The 26510-nt window shown below is 39.5% G+C and overlaps 1 protein-coding gene across 2 annotated transcripts in view; it reads right to left on the bottom strand.

Moving 5' to 3' along the window:
* Positions 1–1689: 1689 nt before the first annotated feature.
* The window catches only part of prkag2a (protein kinase, AMP-activated, gamma 2 non-catalytic subunit a), a 124402-nt gene continuing 99581 nt past the window's right edge, over positions 1690–26510 (bottom strand). For both annotated transcript variants that reach the window (XM_053487758.1, XM_053487759.1), the window contains 9 exons: positions 23856–23914; positions 21304–21349; positions 21158–21212; positions 17803–17929; positions 8200–8365; positions 8037–8074; positions 7791–7937; positions 6112–6205; positions 1690–3002 (listed from right to left, as the gene is read on the bottom strand). In XM_053487758.1, coding sequence (XP_053343733.1) covers positions 2968–3002; positions 6112–6205; positions 7791–7937; positions 8037–8074; positions 8200–8365; positions 17803–17929; positions 21158–21212; positions 21304–21349; positions 23856–23914 — 767 coding nt within the window. In that variant the 3' untranslated portion in view covers positions 1690–2967. The remainder of the gene's footprint in view (positions 3003–6111; positions 6206–7790; positions 7938–8036; positions 8075–8199; positions 8366–17802; positions 17930–21157; positions 21213–21303; positions 21350–23855; positions 23915–26510) is intronic.

Genomic DNA, 26510 nt, shown 5'->3' with positions numbered 1-26510 from the left:
GGTCCGTAACAAGCAATAATAATTAATATAGTTGCAAGCAACGATGAGCGGGCCCATGCACATTGCGCCACTAAAAAAACAGTGGGCACATACCATTTAAAGGGGACATAAAATACCATTATGACAATTTTAGAATTTTATGTTTTTAGGAATTTTATGTCAAGACCTTCCAAAAGCCCTGGATGCTGGGAAAAAAGTTTTTTCACTATGATGTCACTCAATGTGATATAATTGAACATTATGTCTCTTAATTATGTCTCAAAGTTATTAGTCAATTTTCAGCTTGCATCGTCAAAAAGAAATCAGTAGAAAAACAAGAGGGTCCTTCACAAACTATGATGTAATATGGCTAATGTTAAAGTGCTTGAGCCCTAATAATAAATACAGTTGCAAGCAACAATGATCGGGCCTCAGCACCTGTGCCATTGCTGCCAGGCAGATGCATTTAAAGATGACAAACCAATAAAATTGTGACAAAATTCCCCCAATTATTAAATATGTTAAAACCTACAAAAAACTCAAACCAAGATGTCATTCAATTAAAAGTCACACAAGGAAATTATTAGCTACTTTTTGGCATAAGCTTAAGGCTTCGCCACGGCTAAACCTTTTGAGATATCAAAAATCCCTTCGCAATTTTGCATCCTCAATGATCACATTGGCCTGGTTTGGTAACGATTGTATAAACCCCCTAGGCAAAGTGTTTAAAAATGCATTGGATGTGTTTTTCAAACAGTGAAAGTTGTTCAGGTCAATAAGATCTAAACGTGTATAGGGTTTTACATGAATACGTTCAAGTTTGTATGAGTTCTGCAGAAAAATCCTGTGTGACAGCCCAGTGCCACACCCGGAGCTCGGCCACTCAGGGCTCCTAACAGCAGCAGATTCCAATCTGTGTACTGCTCTTCATGAGGTCCTGAGTTAACTTAAAAAAAAAAAAACTTTAGAAGAACACAAGGGATCTTTACACACTATGATGTAATAAGGTTGATGTCATAGTGCCTGGGCCCTAATAATAATAAATATAGTTGCAAGCAACGATGACGGGTTCAAGCACCCTGCGCCATTGCTGCCCCGGGGGCACAGCACAAACTGTGTCATTTGAGTGTGTTAAGACCTCGAAAAAGCCATTGCCACCCGGTTGCACCGCACAACTTGCACACGTCACACACTATACAGGGCTAATGTCTGTTTGGGCCAAAAATATTTGTTGAGTGCGTTAGTGTGTGTGAGTGAGGTGTTGATGTGTCAGTCTGTGTGATGAGTAAATGTGTTTATGCATGTTTGTGTGTAGTGTGTGAGTGTTAATATTTGTGATAAATTCCTTAGGAGGAGTATATTAAAATCCATCGGGTACGTTTTTTGCGAACGACCCAAAATAACCGGCCTCCTGTTGAGTTGAGCCCAGGACATGCAGTGCGAAAGTTGTTCGGCTCAATGAGCTCTAAATGTGTACAGAGTTTGGCGTGTGTACAGTATGAGCTCTGCAGCAAAACCCGGGCCACGCGACTCTCAGGCATCCTAATGGCAGCAGACTGCAACCTGTCTGCCAATTTTCATAAGTTTTTGAGCAAGTTAGGACCCCCCAAAAAACCCAAAAGTTTTGGAAAAAAAAATCCATAGGAAAACAAAAGAGTCCTGCACACCCTCTAGTGCTTGGGCCCTAAATAAAAGCACAATTCACATTAGTCAAAGATTCAGTAGCATGGTTTATTGTTTTCCAAACTGCAAAATGGAAAAATAAAATCGATCCACAATGTTGAACCATTGTAGTATATTATTCATGCCAGTGACGTACATTTTCAGTGGACATGAGGTTTTAATCAGAGACCTTAACCATCAACACAGCCACAATAAAGACGACAGGACCTGCAAATGAAAATCTTTAATATCACAAACATAAAAATAGACCTTTCTCTGGCACTTTGAAGATATCTCACAAGCTCTTCCTATGTACAGTACAGCTGATACAGAGTATGAGGGGGTTTGTTGCATGCCTCTGGTTTACCTGGAGAGAAGAAATAACTGCGTGTAGGCAGCGGCTGCGTTTTTTGAAATTGCACTCAACGTCAAGTCATAAGAACATCATTTATTAATGCATAGGGGCTGAACGTGTTTTTCTATCCCACTTAAAAAAAAAAAGTTTAAACTAATAATTAAAGTATAAATAAATAAAACATTGAATCTACATTTACAGCATCATTCTAAAAACATCTCATTGAAATTAAACTTTTCAAAGCAAAAAAAAAAATATATATATAAACTTAAAACTTAAAAATGACTGACAATATATTCCAAACATTTTGGTTTGCAGACACTTAGACATTCGATTTGTTTCGTTTGAACATTCGCTATTCTTGCTTTCTCTTGGCCATCTATAACGAGCAACATCTGGTGGACAGAAGGCACCATTTAAAAAGAAAAAAGAGGAAAAATGAATGTTAATAAACAGAGAGTAGAAATTGTACAGAACAAAAGGACAGTTTTAAATGTGCAAGTAAACCCACAAGCCAAAGCTGTGCTAGTAACACGGAAATGAAACAAACAAACAATAAAAGCCAGTCCTAAACTGCTTGTGACTAGAAGGAATCCTCTCAAGATGATGACGATGGTACAATCCAAACCAGACCCCTCAGTTTAGTATTCATAACAGACACCAGATGGCGATGTTTTACATGTCGTGATGGTGAGCGTGCAATAATGGCTTTAGACACTGAGCTCTGCGGAACCCGTGACGAAGAGATTCTTGGTGGTCCACATCGTCGCCCCTGTAGCTCATCCATCCATCCATCCATTCCCCCATTTCATCATTTGACCCTCAGCAGCATTCAATTTGCACTTCTGTACCCTTTTCCTCCTCTTTCTAGCCCTTAGTGGGCCGTGTAGTCATCCCAAACTCCAGCTTTAAATCTACTTTCTGCTTCCTCCTTCAGCAGCATGACAGAATCGAACAGTTCTAATGTGGCATCACTCAGCCTCCTCACTCTCCTTCCTGGTCAGACCTAGAAAGGAAAGAAGTATAGATTAGCACATTTCCTAAACAATTACTGACCAATTATAAGGAGTCACAGGCACCTGAAAACTTTTCAGGGCTTAAAATGTATTGTAAAATACATTTAAAGTTAGTTTTAGCTTTATGCAATGTCTTATACAATTGCTCAAAAAAAACACTGAATTCTCTTTTTTTTTAAGCCATACAGAGGTTTGCATCATCCTATACACTCCTCCTATTGGTGGCTTTTAGACAGAAGGTATAGCAGTGCTATACAGTAGCAGCAATCTACCTGTGACAACCCGCATCACAACCAAAGAGCTCTTGTAAAAGCTGAACTTTTATCAGTGACAGTTTTACTACGACAATATACTATAATATTTCTAGCCTCAGACATCATTTTTTTCCCTGAACACTTTACATTTAACATGCTAGGGTCAAAAAGAACAGAAAACACAAGTGCCGGTGTTAGCACAGGGTCAAGTGCATCATGCTGTAGTGAAGGAAGTGCATTCAAGGTTTGGAGTACGTCTTCAGATTTCATCAGTACTGTTATACAGCATATCACTCGAGTGTGCATGAATCATGCTACAATCCCTTTATCTGGAATGGTGTAAAGTACCGACAACACAAATATATTACATGTTAACATTTTATAGAGCACGTCTTTAAACCTATTGGCTAAAATGCCGCTTTCAAACGATTCAATTTGAAGGCCATAACATTCTCAGTCCTACTTGTGCTTGGCTGTTTATTAACCCTCTGTGACTGTGCTGATTTAATGTACAGAAAAAAAAAGCAAAATCAAAACAAACCAAAAAAAAAAAAAAAAAAACAATACAAAAGAAAGAGAATGGGAGGCAGAACAGAATCTGATTTATGCATATTAACTGCAAAATTCACAGCTATCCATCTGCTAATTAAGATTCTGAACATTTGTTGATTTGTATTCAGTGTAAGATATTCACACCAGACAGAATGCACTCAGTAACATCCCACAGTCTGAATGGTGTTGTATTTCTTAAGGTAACAGTAGCACAATAGAGATTTGCCCTGCGATACACAGTGGGGGTTTTGGACAAAATAAAACACTGCAATACCTTTTCTCCTTTTTTAATCAACCAACAGTACATTCTTTGAAAATATTTACGAGATCCTAAACTATTTTACGCTGGACATTGTGCCAATCCATTGCAGGCCACAAGCACTCACACATGCACTAAAGGCTACAGTATTTGGGAATGCCATTTGTCCTGTTCTGCATGTCTTTGGACACTAGGGGGAAAACTGGAGTCATTTTTGTAACTTTGTAAAAAGAATAAAATAATAAAAATAATAATAACAATAATAAATACATAACAGAATACTGAATCTCAAACTTTACTTAAAAAAAAACAAAGACCCTTTAGAAGGTTAGAGGACTTTCTCTAACTTACTGGTCACCGAGTTCTTAATGAAAATTCAACAGAAGGGTAAAACCCTTCTTTAACATGCTTCTTGAACAGCTGGAAATGTGCTTTAATGGGGAGGAATAAAGCGGAGATGCACATCATTGGCCAGTGCTCCACAATTGATGTGAGAGAGCACCCTTCCCTTGAGAGCGCTTGCTGTAAATTGCTGTAGCGGGATTCGAAACACCCGGGGTCTCTGGTCTCTTGGCAAATGCATTCCAGTTCGGGAGTATGTGCACAATCAGCACACAAATGGTTATTTCTGAGGCTAATCGGCTGATCACCAGTCATGGCCAATTGAGCTGAAAACCTTCTGATTCTGGTCCAAGCCAATCTACCAGTGCATCTTTAGTTTTTTGTCTTACTGTTAAGTTCCTGTTGGTTTAATTTTCCTGTGTGAACTCTACAGACTGTTGGGTGTAAAAGTTTCAGCAGTTTCTGTAACGTTCAAATCAGCCGCTTTTGGCACAGACAAACTACACTATTGTCACCCCCCCCCCTCCCAATCTTGATGTAAAGATTAACTAGACCTCTTGACCTGTATCTGTATGCTTTTACACACTTCCTCATATCATGGCAGTTAAATGCATAACCAAAGTGAGCAACAATTGTGAAAGAAATCCATTTGTTTCTCGTCTTCAATAAAAAGAAGCAGTCGCAGCAGTGTTACTGCTCTCAGGACTTTTGATTGTGCAGAATAACATAACAGTTACGAGAAGGAACTCCTTTAATACCCCAGACATGTTGAAATGGTTTGGAGTGAGGTCAGGACTGTACGGGGAATGTGGCAATAACTCACAGTTCCTGTAATGTGCAAATGGTGTTGAAAAATGACCCTGTGTACAGTTCCCACAGACAGATGCATCTATTCTGCAAGTCAGTGACAAGTTATCTGTATCAGAGCCGCCTTGGCCAGGATGGTCAGTCACATGGCCTTGATTTTAAAACATTCGCACCATTCAAATGTTTTACTGGGCCTAAGAGTCCCATCACTGTTAAACATTTTGTGTCATGAGAAATTCCATCTTAAGTCCTAGATTGACTTGAACCTCTTTCAAAGATTTGTAAATGCTATACTGACTGAAAACAGACCTGTTCCCAGCACTATAGAATGAAAAGCATGTATCATACATATACATGATGTAAATCTATATTATATACATATAATATTATATAGATAACAGCTTCAAGGTCACTGAGCGGATCACCTGGTTGCTGGCCTAAACATTACATAATACTTACTACATAGTATTACACGAATTCCGGCCTGCAAGGATATAAACTTACTGTATAATTATTTAGAAACTTATTGTATCCATCAGTGCATTAAGACAGAACACACACACACAATCTATCAAGCTGGGCACCTCTAAATGGAAAAAAGATCCAGGACATGTTAGGACTAATGTCAACAACACACACCCTCACCTGCATGCATGCACACACATTTGCATCACACTTATTTATCAGTGTCACATTTTGTGTGAAGCGTGAAAAAATCTCACACAAACAGAGAAACAGGTTGCAGTGACAGCAGTGCAGCACTCCTGTGTTTGACAAAGCCAGGGGGGGCATGACGGCGATACCTGTGTGTATGTGTGTGTTGGGGTGGGAAGAGAGAGGAGTCCGGGAACAGAGAGGAGCTTTAGCAGTGCAGAGCGTCTATACCTGCTGGAGTGAGGACCAGGGCCTGCAGGATGTCAGACAGAGACACAATACCCACGATGCGGCCGGCCTCGTCTACCACCACCAGCCTGTGCACCTGTGAAGAGGCAGAAAATCCTGAATGCCAGCAGTATCGTGCCAGCTCGCTGTGTATCCTATAGCATAAATACTGTATACAGTACTAGCTGTTAACATGTGATAAAACATGCAGAAACATTGTGAGCGTAGTTGTTCACATACTGTACGTGCCTATATACTGTGGAACATCGGATTTCGAGTAACACGATCTCTCTCTGTGCGTCAGCATGCCGTTATGTGTGTGTGTGCGCGCGCGTGCGCGCGCGAGTCGTTGGACACTGTGCCCCACACACCCCTCCTCCTCTCACCTTTACTTACACACAAACACATCCTTTCTCTTCTCGCTTTTACACACACACACACACACACACACACACACACACACACACACAGCGCCTGCGTGCATAAACGTAACACATATATATCGAGATTTATTTCAACTTTTTTTAAAAGGTAAAGTGCAGGTTAATTTGTTTTATTTTTCCTTTATATTTTGTATTAATTATTTTTATGGGGTTTTTTTTAGCTGTGGAATAAATAATTTGAGTTTCCATTATTTCTTATGGAAAATTCGCTTTGGTTCACGAGTGTTTTGAAACACAAGCCCGATTCTAAAACGAATTATGTTCGTAATCCAAGGTTCCACTGTACTATGCGTATTACCGGAGGATTCCAGTAGGGGGCATACCAGAGAATTTAATAACAGTTTTGCATAGTAAGTAAACAAACATGAAGAGCTTAGTTACCATGTAGATATTTAAGATATCAACTGTTTGAGATGCAGTGGGAAAGATGCATCATACAGATGCAGGTAATTGTGAACATCTCCTCGAAACTTTCCACCATTTATTGAACTGCCTGCTTCCTAGACTGCTCTTAGCATTTACAAGCATATTGCAGCTACATATGGACATTTAACTCCAATTTCATTTCAACGAGGAATGCAGGATATACGAGGCAGTCATTACCCTAAGTACTACCTTACCTCCATCACAACCAACTATTAATCAATACTGTTATAGTTATTATTGAGTCCTTAGTGTTATTACCCTGTCTGACTGATGACTTGTTTTTAATGGCTTTAATCAAAATCTTAGTAACTTAATAATAGCAGCCTGCAGATAATGTCTATGTGAATTAAAAAAGTCCAGAAAAATCTGTATAGTGGAAAATCTATTTACAGGCTTGTTAAACATTAATCCCTTATCATCAAGTGCGAAAGCTGTCAACTTAACTAATGATGTTAATCTGGACTCATTTGCTTAAATATTTCAGGATACAAGCATAGAAGGTGCTGAAAGCAAGATTTATTAATAAATTATTGCTATAACAGGAAATTCTCTTTTCTGACAAAATACAATACATATACGAATACATATTCTTCCATCCAGAAATCAAGGTTGAGAAAAACTTGCAATCATCCTTACTGCTAAACTAGCTAACCTGCCATTTCTAGAATCATTGCTTGCAACTAAATGTTGTTTTGAAGTTTTATTTTAACTATTACATTTGTGCATGTGTTTTCCCACCCAGATGCAAATGCACCTCAGCTTCTCTATCCTGTGCACTGTGTCTGTAAAAATGTGTCTCTCGTAGGAACTCACCTCGGCTTTGACTATCCTGTCCACTATAGTCTCCAGAGTCTCCAGTCTGTTGCACTTCATGACCCCCTCAAAGTACTGCGAGCGATGCATCAGAGCCTGAGTCACGCTAATATCCAGGTTATTGTAGGTCTTTTCAGCAGCAAGATTCTACACAAACAAAAGGTACATACAGGGCATGAGATCCCATCGAGTTCTTAAAAATTGCTAGTATAAATGAGCTACATGTAAAAAAAAAAAAACACTTACAATGACATCAAACTTGGAATAAATATCTACAACCTTTCCTGTAAAAAAAGCAGACAGTAAACACAGTGAGGCCTCATGATCAAACTCATCTGGCATTAGTATGTGAATTTATTTAGAAGAAGCCTTAAGCACAAATGAGAACGGCTGAAGGGCACGTCTTTACCAGACTCGTCTACCACAGGCAGAGCTGAAACCCTCCTCTCCACAAAAATGCTGAGAGCTTTGATTATTGGTGTGTTGGGGTGAATAAAGGCGATGTTGCTGTACGTCCCGATGCCCAGTTCTTCCAGGGTCTTCTTCATGAAGGCAGGCTTTGGCATTTCACACACCTGACCAGAGGAAAAAGAAGAAAGAAAAAAAAAAAGAGGTTCGAGTTTCTCTGCTGCAGTGTGTGCTCAAGCGGCAAAAAAAAGCGGACAACAGACATGGTGCAGGTGTGGATAAATGATAAATACATTCGAGCACTGGGTCAGTGAAGTCTCCAGTGTGCCTGCCCAGTTCCAGTCTTGTCTAACTAGGCTAAAGCGTAGACAGAATAAAATAACATTTTTGAGCTCAACAGCATAAATATAAATGCACATGTATAAAAACAAAATTGGCCCCTCAAATATTATATACCTATAGCCTATATTGACATTTTTAAAGTCTAGTTAAAAAAAAGAAGAACCAGATGTACAACCTGAAAAGATTTACAAGTATGGTTACCAAACTCAAAATGTTAACCATCAAAGAACTTTTTTTTTTTTCTTGTGCAGCATGTTTTTAAAGCTTCCAAAAAATACACAGATTTTGTTCGTGGAACGTTTCAATAAGCTTTTCCTTAGGGACTTTTAAATACTTTAAAAACTGTTCGGGGTTTAAAACAACTGTATGCTGAAGGACCATAAAAAATCTATAGAAAAAGAAAAAAGGTTCAAAAGCTAACTAGCTTCTAACACAGAAAACTTTTAAATCTCAAATCCCTCTCTAACCCCTAATCAAGTGCACTACTAGATGTGTGGGACAAGGGATTCTACACCCTATATATTGCATTTTTCTCTATTTGGCTACATACAGTAGTACTGGTAAGAATGTAAAACTTTTAAACTTTTAAAAGTACTTTCACCTCTGTTAATTACTAAAAATGGGGAAAAAATCATTCCAGTAATGTACTGCTCTACAGCCAATCAGGGGCGTCTTTGAGGTCACACAAGAGGAAGGAGCAGATATCGCTGTCTTCCGAGTGTGTTACGCCGCCCCCAACGGTGCGTGAGCAAGCAATTCAAAAAGATGCGGTCGGTTGGTGTAACGTGGTTCGAAGGAAACACGCAATAGTCTTCAGCCCTCCCGACTGAGTTATAGTAGTAGCCTTAATGTGGGAGTCTCCTAGTGACGGAGAGGAACTAGACACGACTGAATTAGAGAGTGATGCCAGCCGACCGCATCTTTTAAAACTGCTCGCTCACACACTGTTGGGGGCGGCATAACACCCCTGGAGGACAGCGCTATTCGCTCTTTTCTCTTTCATGACCTCAAAGACGCCCATGATTGGCTGTAAAGCCGCGATTAATGTGGGCGCACCAAGTACCTCTCATCCCTCCCCTCTGGGAGAGCTTGGCCAATCAGCTCTCTCTAGACCTCCAGATAGGGCGAGCACTTTACCACTGCGCCAAAATGCTAATGTTTGCTCGTTTTCAAGTATTTGAATAGGTTTTAAACTAATATCACTAGTGAGAATACCAATGTGGTCCAAGAAATATATGTTATATTTAATTGAAATTTTATTCAATTTTATTTGTGAAGGGCTTTTATCAATCGCCATTGTCGCGAAGCAGCTTTACGCAATCAAAAGCTTTCCGTTTTTGAATGTAATAAGATCAACAATAATGTAGAAAACCTTAATGTAACCAGGTTTATATTAGAACCTCAACACTGTCTTGGACATCATCTATTATTTTGTCATTTAAAAGCTATGCTAAAGATACATGTGTGAATGTGTGCACAGGGGTGTGTGTAAAGATGTGTAAAGAGATTAGTGTGAACATGGCCAGTCAGACAGATTGCATTAATCCCCACCAGATTGGACTTGGACAAGTCTAAGTGTGTCTGACAGAAGATGCAGCTCCTTGAATGTCCACTAGGAGGAATGCTTTCAAATGTGAGTCAATCCCCATAGGGCCCTAATGTAAAGTTTATAGCCTGGCGCACACACACATGCTTTTTAAAAAAAAAAAAAGGGTTTTCACCTCCATAGCCAGAAATTTTTATTTTTTTAAGCATGTGTGTGTGCCAGGCTATAAACTTTAAATTTGGGCCCTATGGGGATTGACTCACATTTGAATGCATTCCCCCTGGTGGACATTCAAAAAGCTGCAGCTTCTAGCGCGTCTGTGTCAAGTTACTCCTGGGTGTGATGGGCTCTTCACATCTGTCTCTTACATTCTCTCTGCTCCTCTTGTCTCTTTTACGGAAAAAATTCTAAAGTCTTTTTATTCCTTTACGTAGTTAGGCTTCACCTTATCACTAAACTTAAAGCTTAAAATAAAAAAAAAGAAATCTGCATTTGTGACAGGTCCGGTTGAACAATTTATTAATTTGTTTGGTCGAGGATATGCTCAACCAATTCCTCTCTAACTCTAGATTAACTTCAACTGTTAAATTATTGCCAGAATTCCATTTATTTAAGGCAGACTAGCTGGATTACATGCAGCCAATTTAAAACATTACATAGATTCCCTCTAATGCATGACTTAACAGGCAATGTTGCATTTACTTAAGGCCACAAATAAATGAGCAAATTGGCGCTCAGTCAATGTATTTAGGGTGTGAAGAAACGTTTAGTTGCTTGGCAACGTTTTACTGTAAACCCTGTACAAATTATTTGTTTTGGAGCAGAGACTAAAGAAACAAAATCAGAAGACACAAACAAAAACACAGTCTGGTGTCTTCAAACCCAGGAGTAACTTGACACAGATGCGCTAGAAGATGCAGCTCCTTGAATGTCCACTAGGAGGAATGCATTCAAATGTGAGTCAATCCCCATAGGGCCCACACACAAAAAAAAAATCTGGCTATGGAAGTGGAAACCCTTTTTTTTTTTTTTTTTTTTAAGCATTCGTGCGTGTGCCAGGCTATAAACTTTAAATTTGGGCCTTTGGGGATTGACTCACATTTGAATGCATTCCTCCTAGTGGACATTCAAGGAGCTGCATCTTCTGTCAGACACACTTAGACTTGTCTAAATCCAATCTGGTGGGGATTATTGCAATCTGTCTGACTGGCCATGTTCACACTAATCTCTTTACACATCTTTACACACACCCCTGTGCACACATTCACACATGTATCCTAAGCATAGCTTTTAAATGACAAAATAATAGATGATGTCCAAGACAGTGTTGAGGTTCTAATATAAACCTGGTTACATTAAGGTTTTCTACATCATTGTTGATCTTATTACATTTAAAAACAGGAAGCTTTTGATTGCGAAAAGCTGCTTTGCGACAATGACGATTGATAAAAGCCCTTCACAAATAAAATTGAATAAAATTTTAATTAAATTAAAAACCACTGGCTTAAGTGATGCATAGAAGATGAGAGAATGGTTTTACACCTGCAATGCAGCATTCACTCAAATCGGCCATGCATCTAATTGTTATATAACTATATTTTGTAACTTTCTGGCTTAAATATAATTTTAACTAAGGGTGAATAAGAATTTAACCCCATACATTTGTCTGGCTTCTTCTTCGTCTTTCGGCTGTTCCCTTTCAGGGGTCGCCACAGAGAATCATTTCCCTGCATCTAACCCTATCCTCTGCATCCTCTTCTCTCACACCAACTAACTTCATGGTCTTTCTCGCTGCATCCATAAATCTCCTCTTTGGTCTTCCTCTAGACCTCTAACAGCATTGCTGGTCTCACCACTGTCCTGTACACCTTTTCTTTCATTCTCGCTGATACTCTTTTATCGCACAACACACCTGACACTTTTCTTCACCCATTCCAACCTGCCTGTACCCGCCTCTTCACCTCCTTTGAACACTCTCCGTTGCTCTGGACCGTTGACCCTAAGTACTTAAAATCCTGCACCTTCTTTACCTCTGCTCCCTGTAGCCTCACCGATCCTCTTGGGTCCCTCTCATTCACACTCTGTCTTGCTGCGGCTGACCTTCATTCCTCTGCTTTCCAGAGCATACCTTCACCTCTCCGAATTTTCCTCCACCTGTTCCCTGCTCTCGCTACAAAGCACAATGTCATCTGCAAACATCATAGTCTATGGAGACTCCTGTCTTACCTCATCTGTCATCCTGTCCATCACCAAAGCAAACAAAAAAGGGCTAAGAGCCAATCCTTGATGCAGACCCACCTCCACCTTAAACTCTTCTGTCACACCTACAGCACATCTCACCACTATCTTACAGCTCTCATACATGTCCTGCACCACTCTAACATACTTCTCTGCCACTCCAGACCTTCTCATACAATACCACAGCTCCTCTCTTGGCACCCTGTCATACGCTTTCTCTAAATCTACAAAGACACAATGCAACTCCCTGTTACCTTCTCTGTACTTCTCCGCCTCCTCAAAGCAAATATTGCATCTGATGTACTCTTTCTAGGCATAAAAACATATTGCTGCTCACAAATGCTCACCTCTGCCCTTAACCTAGCTTCCACTACTCTTTCCCACAGCTTCATTGTCTGGCTCATTAGCTTTATTCCTCTGTAATTGCCACAGCTCTGCACATCTCCCTTGTTCTTAAAAATTGGCACCAATACACTTCTCTTCCATTCCTCTGAAATCCTCTCACTCTCCAAGATCTTGTTAAACAAACTTCAGAACGTCAGAAACTCTACTGCCACCTCTCTCAAGCACTTCCATACCTCCACAGGTATGTCATCAGGACCAACAGCCTTTCCACTCTTCATCCTCTTCAACGCCCTTCTCACCTCACTTCTACTAGTATTTGCTACTTCCTGTTCCACAACAGTCACCTCTTCTACTCTTTGTTGTCTTTCGTTTTCCTTATTCATCAACTCCTTAAAGTACTCCTTCCATCTTCCCATCACCCTCCTGGCATCTGTCAGTACATTTCCATCTCTATCTTTAATCACTCTAACCTGCTGCACATCCTTCCCATCTCTATCTCTCTGCCTTGCCAACCTGTACAGATCCCCATCTCTCTCCTTACTGTCTAGCCTAGCATACAAGTCCTCATATGCTCTTTGTTTGGCCTTTGCTACCTCTACCTTCACTTTACTCTGCATCTCCCTGTACTCCTGTCCACTCTGTTCAGTCCTCTCAGTGTCCCACTTCTAAGCTCTTTCCCTGTATACACTCCTGGACTTCCTCATTCCACCACCAAGTCTCCTTGTCCACTTTCCCCTTACCTGATGATACACCAAGTACCCTCCTACCTGTCTCCCTGATCACATTGGCTGTAGTTGTCCAGTCAACTGTAAGCACCTCCTGACCACCCATAGCCTGTCTCAATTCCTCCCTAAAGACTTTACAACATTCTACCTTTCTCAGCTTCCACCACTTTGTCCTCCACTCTGCCTTCGTCCTCTTCACCTTCCTCACCACCAGGGTTATTTCACACACCACCATTTTGTGTTGTCTGGCTACTCTCTCCCCTACCAACACTTTGCAGTCACTGATCTCTTTCAGATTACAACGTCGACACAAGATGTAGTCCACCTGAGTGCTTCTGCCTCCACTCTTATATGTTCCTGCCTCTTCTGGAAAAAACCATCTGTCCTTCTACATTCCTGTCCTGAAGACCAAACCTGCCCATCACATTTTCATCACCTCTGTTCCCTTCCCCAACATGTCCATTGAAGTCTGCACCAATCACCACTCTCTCACCTCTGGGGATGCTCTGCATTACTTCATCTAACTCACTCCAGAATTTCTCTTTCTCTTTTAACTCACATCCTACCTGTGGGGCATAACCACTAACAACATTGAACATTATCCCTTTAATTTCCAGCTTCAGACTCATCACCCTATCTGGTACTCTCTTCACCCCTAGAACATTCCTAAAAAACTCCTCTTTCAGAAAACCTCCTACTCCATTTCTTTTCCTATCCACACCATGGTAAAACAATTTGAACCCTGATCCTAAGCTTCTAGCCTTGCTACCTTTCCACCTGGTCTCCTGGACACACAGTATATCCATCTTCCTTCTCTGCATCATATCAACAAACTCTCTTCCCTTCCCTGTCATGGTCCCAACATTCAAAGTCCCTACTATCACTCCTAAACTCTTGCCTTTCTTCTTCTTTTTCTGCTTTCAAACATGCCTTCCTCCTCTCCTTCTTCGACCAACAGTAGCCCAATTTCCACCGGTTGTTTTTAACCTGGGCCGCGACCAATCCGGTATGGGATTTATATTCGTGATTCGCATAATTGATTTGACCAATGTTTTACTTCGGATGCCCTTCCTGACACAACCCTCTGCATTTATTCAGACTTGGGACTGGCACAAGAAGACACTGGATTGCGCCCCCCGTGGTTGCATTAAAGAAAAAAAATATTGCAGGTGTAAAACCATTCTCTCTCCCATCTCCTATGCATAACTTAAGCCAGTGGTTCTCAAACATTTTCTGTCAAGACCCACTTGTCAACAAAATGATAACGAAATCGGCCAAGTTTATTATTTATTAAAATATCAATTTCTAAACCAATAAGATCAAATACCAACAAGTTCAAAACAGATAAAATACACATGCAATTGTTATAACAGGCTTACTTCGTCACTTATCTAAAGCTTTCTTTTAAAGAAGTCGAGTGGCTTATTAAGGTGACTGGGGTGTGTTGTCTCTAAGTGTCTTCCTACTTTGTTGGGTCTCATGCTGTCTGCTGCCAGCAGTTTAAGACACAAAACACACACGGGTCTCTTCTCTGCTCCCACCATCCCCACCATGAATCCAAGAGCAACATAGGCTTAATCATGTTTTTCACCTCTTTTTATACAGTCTATGCTTCGCAAATTAACGCATTTTGTTGGTAGTAGAACTGTTGTACAAAAGCAATACGACACTTGTGTTTATGGGTTTATTTAAGGATATACCCACACAACATCCCTAATAATATTAAATATATTTAGTATATTATATATTAAATTGCTTCTTCCTGAACAGCAACAAAAAGCAACACACAGTGTGTTCTGTGGAACAGAGTAAATTATTGCCTTCCAAAATTCCAAGTGCATTATTTAGGGACAAAATTACTCAAAAGTTTCAATAGAATCTTTTAAAATTATCAAAAACTTGCGATTTTCAGGAGCAATTTATTTGACTTGTATGTCATACAAACCCACTTTTTACATTGCGAAATCAGTCATAAATCATTGTAGAATAATATGAGCTTAATTAGAGAAAATAAGAGTAAACTGTAGCAAAGATAAAGACGAATTACTTTTATGCAACTAGACAAATCAACATATGTATCTGATTGTGGCTTCCTGTTCTGCTCATTTTAGACATGGGTGGGTTAAAAGTTTTCACAGAAGACAGAGGTACTGATGAGCTCAACTGCAGAAGTCATACACATTCAACTCACTGGTTCTTTTTATTGGGTTGGTTGGAGTTAACTGGGATAAAAAAGGGCTGCCACAATGACGAATGAGAAGTCGGGGTTGTGAAGAGGATCATGGTGCTACACAGCGCCATTGTTTCCTTCACAAAGAAAAACTCGCAACCAAACCCCTCGTCCCAGAGGTATGGTGCGGTATCTGGCACCAAGCCGTCAGCAGCAGATCCTTTAAGTCCTGTAAGTTATGTGGTTGGGCTTTACAGATGGAACTTATTTTTCCAGCACAACCTACAGACTGAGTTCTGAAGAATTTAGAGGAAATTGGAATTTGAAGTCAACACTTTGAACTTCTTGTTCCTCAAACAATTCTTGAACCATGTTTGAAATGTAGCAGGGTGCATTATTCACTGACATCAGAGAATACTGCTTCCATGAAGGGGTGTACTTGTTGACAATTTAGGTAGACAGTACATGTCAAAGTAACATCCACATTAATGGCAAGACCCAAAGTTTTTTCTTAAAGCTTCACTCTGTCTTCACAAGCTCGCCTTCTTATCCTTGTGCATACACTTTCCACAGATAAGCAATGCGCACACACATGATGTAAAGGACAATAATTCTTTTGATTGTGTAAAAGCTGCTTTGGGACAATGCCAATTGTTAAAAGCCCTATACAAATAAAATTTAATTGAATTGATGGTCATGTAGGCGCTTTTGGCCTTTGGTGATTTGACACCTTTCTACCAGAACCAGCATACATTTTTTTCTTCAACAATAGATACAGTCAGACTACTTGAGCTAGTCTTCACACCCCACGTGCAATGAGCCTTGGCCACCTATTCCTTGGAGCACTTTTGAACGTCCTCACCTTTGTAGCCCAAACATCTCATAGCAGTTGCAGTTTTTGAGTTGCACTGACTCAGTTATTCTAACGGCCACAACTGTGCCTTTGACAAAGTCACCGAAATCCTTACTCACCCATTTTTTTTGTTTCCAACACATAAAATGTTTAATAGCTGCCCACTATATTTCATCCACTTCCAGGTGCCATTGTAATCAGATAATAAGTGTTATACACCTCACCTGTCAGTGGTCATAATTGTTATGGCTGACTGGTGTATACTGAAACTAAAACGTACATTAAAAACTGAAATTTACAGTAATTGAAATTAATGTAACTTGTTAATAAATTGCATTTAATTCATTTACAAGATGGACACCGTCATTCCTAAAGCGATTATTATCACGCACAGCAATAGCCTACATAATGCTTATAATTCATCGGTTAACTATATACGTAAATTACTTTCAAATAATTATGATCATCTTTGCCAATAATGAATGGTTCGGGAAACCATTGCCCGCTGTGCACATCTTCGAGCAGCGATGACTCATGGGGTAAATCGGCATTTCCACTTCCAGCGAAGTGACGAACTATTGTTCAGTTGTTTCCCACTCTGGTTACAGTTCCCTTTGAACTGAGCAGTTTTACTTCCTAGTGTTTGAAATAATACTCAACCTTATCCTGTGCAGTCCACTTCTTAGGGAACTAGTGGATCAAAAAGCAGCATTTGACTTGTCAGCTAAAGGTACACACTATCTCACTGCGTTTTGTGGTAGTAACAGTTTCGAAATGCGTATACAATCTAATCAAACATCTGGCTCAGTGTTTGTTTGATCTGTTAAGTCTAGTTAAACTGCACTCAGATTGTGTTTGTATGTGTACATAGTTTTCATTTTACTGTCATAATTACTTTTAATATTTAAATGTAATATATTAATAATAATAGTATACACTTTATTAAGCATATAAATGACTTGTATTTTGTAAACCAAAGTTTTCCATTGAAAGTTACATTAACAACTCAATATGTACATGATTTATGTCTTGTTAACTCAGACTATAAAGGAGTGCTTTTCAACTTCATTATGCCTATGCCATGGTTAATTATTAGAGGTATAAATAACACTGACATGCAATATCAATGTATACAAGGGGTGTTCAAGTCAAACAGAGTCTGGTGATGAAATTCCTTATGAATATACGGAAGTTTGACATTTATGGGAGAATTTAAGCAAAGTATGATGACCCTCTTAGTCGCAATAAAACAAAGATGATAATTTTTTTTGGACACAACACTATAAGACCATCACTGGTCTAAATCAATTTAAATATATTTGTTCAAACAAAAATAATTTTTAAATAAGATGTAAAATAAAAAAGATAATTACAATGGCACTTACGAAGAGCTGCAGGAACTTGAGGATCCTCTTGTGTGTGAGGATATAAAGTGCATTCCCACTGACGGGGTCAATAACGGGCAAACGGTGAATCTTGTTCTTGATTAGCGAATATACAGCGTCAAATATGCTGCCAAACACACGGAAAACATCAGATTAGGTATATTTCCCCTTCTAAAATCAGTGTACTGAAACTGCTATGTATTACAGTCAACACCCAGATCCTGCCCCAGTTTATTCATTAGAAACAGATCCAGAATTTTCTACGCTGATCCAAATGCATAAAAGTACGTTCAACTTATATTTTACCTTTAAAAACAAAATTTAATGTGTAATCATATTAATGGATGAATGTATAAATATACTTATATAACATTTACAGTGGAACCTCAGATTGCGGGTAACGCGGTTTGCGAGTGTTCCGCAAGACGAGCAAAGATTTTTAATACATTTTGACTTGACAAACGAGCAAGTCTTGGTTCACGAGTACCGAGTATTATGTATCACACATGCGCTTCTTGTTTTTCTCTATTTTGCGCTGCAGAATTGTGGGTAATCATCTTCCCTGCTGGGTCCCTTACTGGTATAATCAACAATCAACTGTTTACTATAACACTGTGACCACGTGTGTGTGTGTGTGTGTGTGTGTGTGTGTGTGTGTGTGTGTGTGTGTGTGTGTAAAACATTTTATTTTGTGTTTGTAAGCGCGTGTGTACAGCATGCGTGTACAGTTTCTTATAACACACGTGTGTGTGTGTGTGTGTAAAGCAAAAGAAAGTCTCATTAGAAGGTTAAAAATCCATTATCTCCCTCAGCCTCTCTTGTGGCGCACACACACACACACACACACAAACACAGCGCCTGCACATATAAACGGAAACATGTATCGTCAGGATTTATTTTTACTTTTTTTAAAGGTAAAGTGCAGGTTAATTCGTTTTATTTTTATTTTATATTTTGTTTTAATTATTTTTATGTATTTAATTTTTGGGGTGTGGAACGAATAACTTAAGATTCCATTTCTTATCGGAGAATGAAATTTGGTTTACGAGTGTTTTGGAATATGAGCCCGCTTCCGGAACGAATTATGCTCGTAATCCAAGGTTCCACTGTATTTTGTAAAAAGTATTTGTAACATGAAAAATCAACCCAAAATTAACATAAAAAAAACAAAAAAAAACTAGAAACAGGAAACTTAAGCTTTCATATGTCAGCATTGTATTCATTCCATACTATTACACCAATAAATACTGTAAATAGATGAATCCATTTTATGTGCCTTATTTGTTATCTTAAAGAGTCATCTTGAAAATTCAGAGATATTCAAAAGATAAGCTGAATAATAAACCTTTAATGAAAAGACAAGAGCGAAGTTGGTTGCAGCTAAAGATTTAAAAGGCATAGATCAGATTCTTCTCAAGTTTGTCTTAAATCAAAATCGAGGTGAATATACAGTAAGTACATTACCATAGCTCTTGGTTGCTATAATTTTTCCTGCTCTGCATACAGAGCGTGAAGTTTATCACCTGAAATGTGAGGATAATGTCAGTCAAATTTCACAACCCTCGTTCCATTCAAAAATGCATTTCAAAGTTTAGCTGAAACTTGCATAAAGCTTCTGCAGTTACACTGATCGAGTGGGTATCTGTCAAATTGATCAAGTGGGACTGCAGAAGCTTCATACAAGTCTCTGAAAGCTGAACATTGGAATGTATTTGTGAACTAAACAAGGGTCGTGGAATTTGACCCCCATTATTTACATTGTTTTTTTGCTTACAAGTAACAAACTTTACACTCTGTGTGCAGAGCAGAAAAAAATTATAACAACCAGAAAGCTATGCTTATGTACTTATACGCACCTCAAATTTGACTATATTGTTAAGTCCAACATGAAATAAGAGTGTTCAGCACCTTGTCTATCAATCTCGTTAGAGGATGCTTGCTGAATTATTTATCACCCTGAAGTACCAGAAAGCTTTGTTGCAGGGGAAAAGAGATAAAAATATGAAAATGGACCCCAAGGAAATGTCAAAGCTTACACAAGCACACACACTTTCTCTGTTTCTCTTTGTAGAAAAGGGTGCTGTATTTGTTTTCAATAAGCTGAAAAGAATCCGGTGCTGATTTTGGCCTTGTTTATCAATCAATCGGTCTCGTTTATCAAGCAGCATTTAAACAAAAATTATCCTAAAATTATTCGTAAGAGCATTTATCCAGCAAGTTTTAGAAAATATTTGGTACTTATGATGGCAAGAATCATGATTATATATTACACAAAATGAGACTCATGGGTTTCAAATTCTATAACTGCTAATGCCTCACCTCAATTTATACAAACATGTCAACTAAAAGCAAAAATGACATTTCATTTGCACATAAAACCAGTCAATTTCTATGAATGGCCTAAATGTAAATAATACAAAAAACAAACAGCTCAAGATGAAAATTTTAAACTTTTTAAATAAATATAAATATATAGCAAAACAAAAATGGATAATTTACAAAACATATACAAGTGAAATGTATATAACTGGTAAATTTGATGGTGATTTGATTAATTTCTGAACAGACTTCTATTATCGAGATTGTTTACAGATTAATAGGCTATGCAATATTAAGAATTTATTGAGAAATTCCAGTACTAGTCAAAAGTCTTGAGCCACCTCTTATTTCTTAATTTAATTTATAAAATTAAGTTAAATTATGTAGATTAAAATAATAGAAAGGGGAAAAAAATTGATGGTTTATGTAAAAACCTCCGCAGCGTCCTTATTTCCCCTCTCGTCTGTTCCAACCACTCAGCATTCAGCATTACCAGTACACGAATACCGGCCTGATCATCTGTCATCATCTGCATCGGTTTCTCACTGGTTCATGCCCTACGTTAGATGCTTTTTATGTTTAAATGATTTATACTGTAGGTCACTGTGTGGCTTAACAAACAAAATGAGAGCCAAAAAGTCTCTCAGGAAGCATGGAGAACTATTCAAGGCCAAATTAAAAATCCAAAAAAGGCTGACTCTTTAAAAGCAAAACAAAGACATACAGTAAGTGTGGCTCAAAACTTTTGCATAGTACTGTATACATGTGTAACTTATTTATTCATTATTAATACATAATATTAATGTTCTAGCATTTTGGGTAATAATGAATGGTTCATGAAGTTAACATCAGGCCTAAATTACTTATACAGACATTTCATTTATTATAGAGACATTAGACTTTCAATTCACAAAACACTTATACGCATCCACTGGCCTGTGATAATGGCCGTTAATAGGGCATACAGAATCAAAGATAAGATCAAGCAATCATGTTCACAGTACATGCACACACAAAAAAAACCCTAATGACTTACCTAGCATCTGGTGATATGTTGACTAAAGGTTTAAAGGTTTCTTGTAAATAGAGCTCTGTGGAAAGAACAAAAAAAACTTCAGCACTTTAGTCACAATGAAAAATGACCTTCAAAAGAATTGAGAAGGAGTGACTGGTGTCCGATACCTCTCCAAGTTTCAATCTTGTGTTCCTCCAGCTCATAGATTTGCACCTGAAAACATCATGAGTATTCATAAACAGTTCTGCCACACTGTTTAACATCCGTACACAGAGTACTGTTTGGAGATTTCAGAGACATTCCTGTCCAGTACGTTTACATGTTTTTGTTAGCCCTACTAAAACTAAAAACATTTGAACAGGTTATTTCGACTGAGAAAAAGTCATACATTAAACTTCTCAACACTGGACCAACATACCCATGTGGTTGGGAGTCGAGCTACTTGTTGCATGGACACAACTGCTCAGGAGTTTGGGATCACTTTTTAGCTTCATGGTCGTTCCTGATTTTTATTTCTTTTTACATTGTAAACCGATGTGAAGGCGTCAAAAATACACAATAACAGTTAATGTTGAACGGTGAATGTTTGAATGTATTTGCTACTCATGTTCTGGAAAGCCGCCATGACGACTCTTAATATGTGGTGCTGTTTGTCAATTGGTGATTTCTTAGGCTGGTAACTCTAAATGAATTTCTTCTCTGCAGCAGAGGTAAGCTCTTGACAATACTGTTTGATTGTGCCAGCTCCAGTAGGCAGAGACCAACCCTGCGAAGATCTTGAGGCATTCATGATGTTTTGGATCTACACATGCTGCTCCTGAGCTTCTAGCGATCCAGACCCCACTCTGTCCTCTGCACATGTCTGACTCATCCCTGTGCTGAACTGGACTCCATGATAACTTGGACATTTTTTGTTATACTGAACTTCCAGCAGCCTAACACATGATGTCATTATATAATTTCTGTTATCCTTTATCACCCAAATTGGGATGGGTTCCCTGTTGAGTCTGGATCCTCTCTCATCTCAGGAAGTTTTTCCTTGCCACCGTCGCCCTCGGCTTGCTCTTCAGGGACAATCTCAAAACATTTATTTCTCACTCATACACACTTCCATAAATTTTCTTTTTTATTTTGTAAAGCTGCTTTGAGACAATGACCATTGTTAAAAAAGCTCAACAATCTTCAATGGATCTTCATTCACAGACCGGCAGGCTGCAAATCAATGTGAAAGGACTCTGCTTGCTCATTGGCCTTTCAATTCGGCTAGTTTACGCGCTCACCTCAGACTGCTGTGGATACGTTTGTTCATCTGTCCATTCATCTTTGAAGGTTCAGTTTTCATAGTCACCTTTTTTTTTTTTTTAGAGTAAGCCACGCTGTGTTGCGCTTCGTTTCATTTCTGTTCCTACCTCAGACTATTTAAACAATTGCATGGTTAAGTGCTGTGTATAGCTGCACCTACCCCAAGGGAAAAACTACATACAACTACATTACTGGTATATTAATTATCCTCATTCATCAAAAGCATCAGGGTCCGGATAGTACCACAATTTAGTGATGCCCGGTCTTTTGTTTTGATGTGTGATCTAACAGGTCAACCAGGAATACAATACTAAAAAGCTTAAATGGGGAATATTGCCACCTATTGTAGCGGGCTCGGACACACGATCACACATGATCAATAATCGAGTCCCCTGTTGTGCTGTTGTAAATACCCTATTCGAGCGTTAACCATAAACCTACCGAACAACCTGATTTAATTTGGGAATCCCATACTTGCTCTGGAGATCACGGACTACACAATCGCTTCCTTATACAGTGGTAAGCAGGTGTGACTTTCTCCCCAGAGAAAAGATTACGCAAGCAAGAGATCCTCTAACGAGGAGTGCGGCTTTAAACCTGGATCGGGTTCGTGCCGGTTGCTTGAGCTCTGCTCGCTTAGCCTTGTTAATGATCCGAGTAAATTGCACATGAGTGTAGGTGCGATTGTGATAATGACCAGAGCGAGAGGAATATCAGGCTCATCGGCATCCTAAGTAACGTGCTGAGTGGGTGAAATCATCCTGAATTGCTGTTCCTGTCTCTCCAGGCCACTCCTGACATGTGTGTGTTTCTGCAGTCTTCCGGGGTTTTATCAGATAAAAATAAAAATCATTTCAGAGCTTAAAAATTCTGATGAGAAAGCAGTGCTGTTACAGCGAAAAAAGAAAAAGCCATAAGGGGAGCCTTGATTAAATTCTCTACAGGCGCTGCCGCTAACCGAAGAGCCACGCATCTTAAATCTCGACGCTTTAATCTTTCCGGCAATAAAACTGCAAGTGGATTTAAAAATTAACCTCCATGAGGTGAGCCGTGATGAAAGAGAGGCTGGTGCAGTCCTGACCCTTCTCCGTATTTATTTATGGACAAGGAGCATGAAAGCACATTTCAGGTACAGCAGGACCATTGTGGGATATTTTTAATCGGCTAAATGTGCTGCGTCTGCCGGTTACAGGCGCGGTGCCACAAACAAGTGCGTCTAGAAGCCTGGAAATGCAGCGCACTGCAGTGTTTGCAGTATTTATGGATTATATGTAGACACACACACAGTAGAAAGCCTAAACATCCTCACACTGCAGGAGTACTGGACTTGGAGGGAAAAAAAAGAAAATGCATTTAATGAGGACGCACAGCAGCTCACTTGCGAGACGTGAGGAGAGGACGTGTGCAGATCACTCACCATGGGGGACTTGTAGTATCTGTGAAGGATATTGATGAAGTCTGTGATTGTTAGCATTCCTGTGGAAAAAAGGAAAATTGCAGATTCAGCTTATTTTCATCTCTCTCTCTCTCTCTCTCTCTGTCTCACACACACACACACACACACCCGACACACAAAGACGCAAACAGAGAGACAGATACGTGGACAGAGACAACAACAGTACAGACACACACAAACACTGACAGAAAAACAAAAATCACAAAAACAGCCACACACGAATGCATGGACACACACCACACACGGACGAGCATGCGGACACACGGATGGGGACACACGGACACGCAGACACACACGGACGAACATGCGGACACACACAGAAAAACACAAGACACAGAAACAGCCACACACACAGACGCGGACACGGAGACACACGGACACGGAGACACGCAGACAGAAAGACACGCAGACACACATGCATGCATGGCTAGGGACACACATGCACACAGGTAACACACATACATACAGTACATGGACACACACCAAAAACACACACACAGATATATGAACAGGGACACAGAAAAAACAGCTCCCCCCTTACACACACTCACAAATGTACACACACATGAAATCACACATTCAACACAAACAGAGCAGACAGACACACACAGAGTGGACACACACACACACACACCGAGACTATATAGCAGGTTACAGTGAAGCAGAAATGAGACTATGATTGTAGCTGGAAGTAGTACACTGTGTACACCCTCTCGCTAGGGAACCTATTCAGCTAAGCACTGCGTTGTTCAGAAGTGTGTGTGTGTGTGTGTGTGTGTGAACTAGCTGATGAGAGACGCTGATCCGAATAAAACTGCTGATGTCGTGCTGATGTACCCGAGAGAGCAGAAGATCAGTAATAACTCTGCAGTGTGTGAGCAGCACTGATGAGACACAAACACTCGGCAGGTCTAACAGTATCTCTCCGCAGTGTGTACACGTCTGAGCGACATGATGCACACCAGGACTAATACACAGACTAACACAGGACGCGGAATTCCTTCGTACATTTCCACACTCAATTTTCCAATCCCTCAATTTTCTCCCCACTTAGTCTTGGTCTTTTGAATTCCAACCACTATAACACAACAAGATCAAACCTGTTAGGGATGGGCATACACACACTTCCTCTGAGAGACACACGCACACACACGCAGCCAACCTCCACTTCTGTTGCTCATGCAGCTTCACGCTCGTGATTGGCTTGGATGGCTTTGACTTAGAGGGGAGATAAAGTGACGCCAGCTCTCACACCGACAGGACGGACAGTTCTGTTTCTTCAGCTTCCAGCCATGGAAGGGATTCAAAATCTAGACACAGTCAGGGTTTATACGCATTTGGAGAATTTTTACTCTGTGCACCAACACAATGAATTTAAATATTTAAAGATGAACTGGTAGAAGAAGGATAACATGCAAAAGGAAAGGAAGGGTTAATGGTCCAAAGTAGACCATAAGTCCTGCGTCATGGCCACAGTAAAACATCCTGAATGGCATGTGAGGCCATTCCTGTGTGGGGTCGCTTCACAGCCGAGTGTGTGCTCGCTCACAATTTTGCCTGAGAACACAGCCATGAATAAAGAATGGTACAAAAACAACCTTTGAGGGCGATCTCTCTCAACCATCCAAGAACAGTTTGGTGAAGAACAGCGCCTTTTTCCAGCATGATGGAGCACCATGCCATGAAGCAAAAGTGGCTCGGGAAACGAAACCAAAATTTTGGGTCCATGACAAGGAAACTCCCCAGACCTTAATCCCATTGAGAACTTGAGTCGATCCTCAAGAGATGGGTGGAAAAAAACAAAACCCCACGAATTCTGACCAACTTCAAGCACCGATTATGCAAGAATGGGCTGCCATCAGTCAGGATGTGGCCCAGATGTTGACTGACAGCAAGCAAGGGCGATTCGCAGAGGTCTTAAAAAAGGAGGATCGACATGGCAAATATTGACTCGTTGCATTAACTTAATGTTATTGTCAATAAAATCCTTTGACACTTGTATACTGAAGTATAATTACAAGCATTTCACCATAGTAACATCTGACAAAAAAAATCCAAAAACACTGAAGCAGCAGACTTTGTGGAAATTAATATTTGTGCCATTCTTAAAACTTTTGGCCATGGCTGTATATACAGCTTTCTGTATATTTGCTTTCTCATGTGTTTTTGAATTTCTTTGGATCTTGGCATGATGTCTAGCTTTTAAGGATATTTTGGTCTACTTCACTTTTGTCAGACAGAGTTAAGTTTACTTCATACTAGTGTTGGATTTTGATTTCTCTTAATAATAATAGTTTTTTTTTTAAACTTCATTTAAAAACTGCATGATGTGTTTACTTGTGTTATCTTTGACTAATATTTACATATGTTTGATGATCTACAGTAAAATACTGAAGTGTGACAAACCTGCAAAAAAATAAGAAATCAGTGGGGGGGGCAAACACTTTTTCACATCACTGTATATGTTATATTACGAATTATACAGTAATCTCAATCAGAACAGAGACTGTGAAATCAGTGCATTTCCCCCTGTTGAACTTGGCCTCTCTGTGTTAAGGTTGATATTTGCATAGAACTGTGTATTTACACAGTGACTGACATCTTACCTGAAACGCT

Source organism: Clarias gariepinus, chromosome 26 (assembly GCF_024256425.1).
Source record: "Clarias gariepinus isolate MV-2021 ecotype Netherlands chromosome 26, CGAR_prim_01v2, whole genome shotgun sequence".
Classification (NCBI taxonomy): domain Eukaryota; kingdom Metazoa; phylum Chordata; class Actinopteri; order Siluriformes; family Clariidae; genus Clarias; species Clarias gariepinus.
Note: the sequence above shows the minus strand (reverse complement) of the source record. Positions and strands in the feature narration are given on the sequence as shown.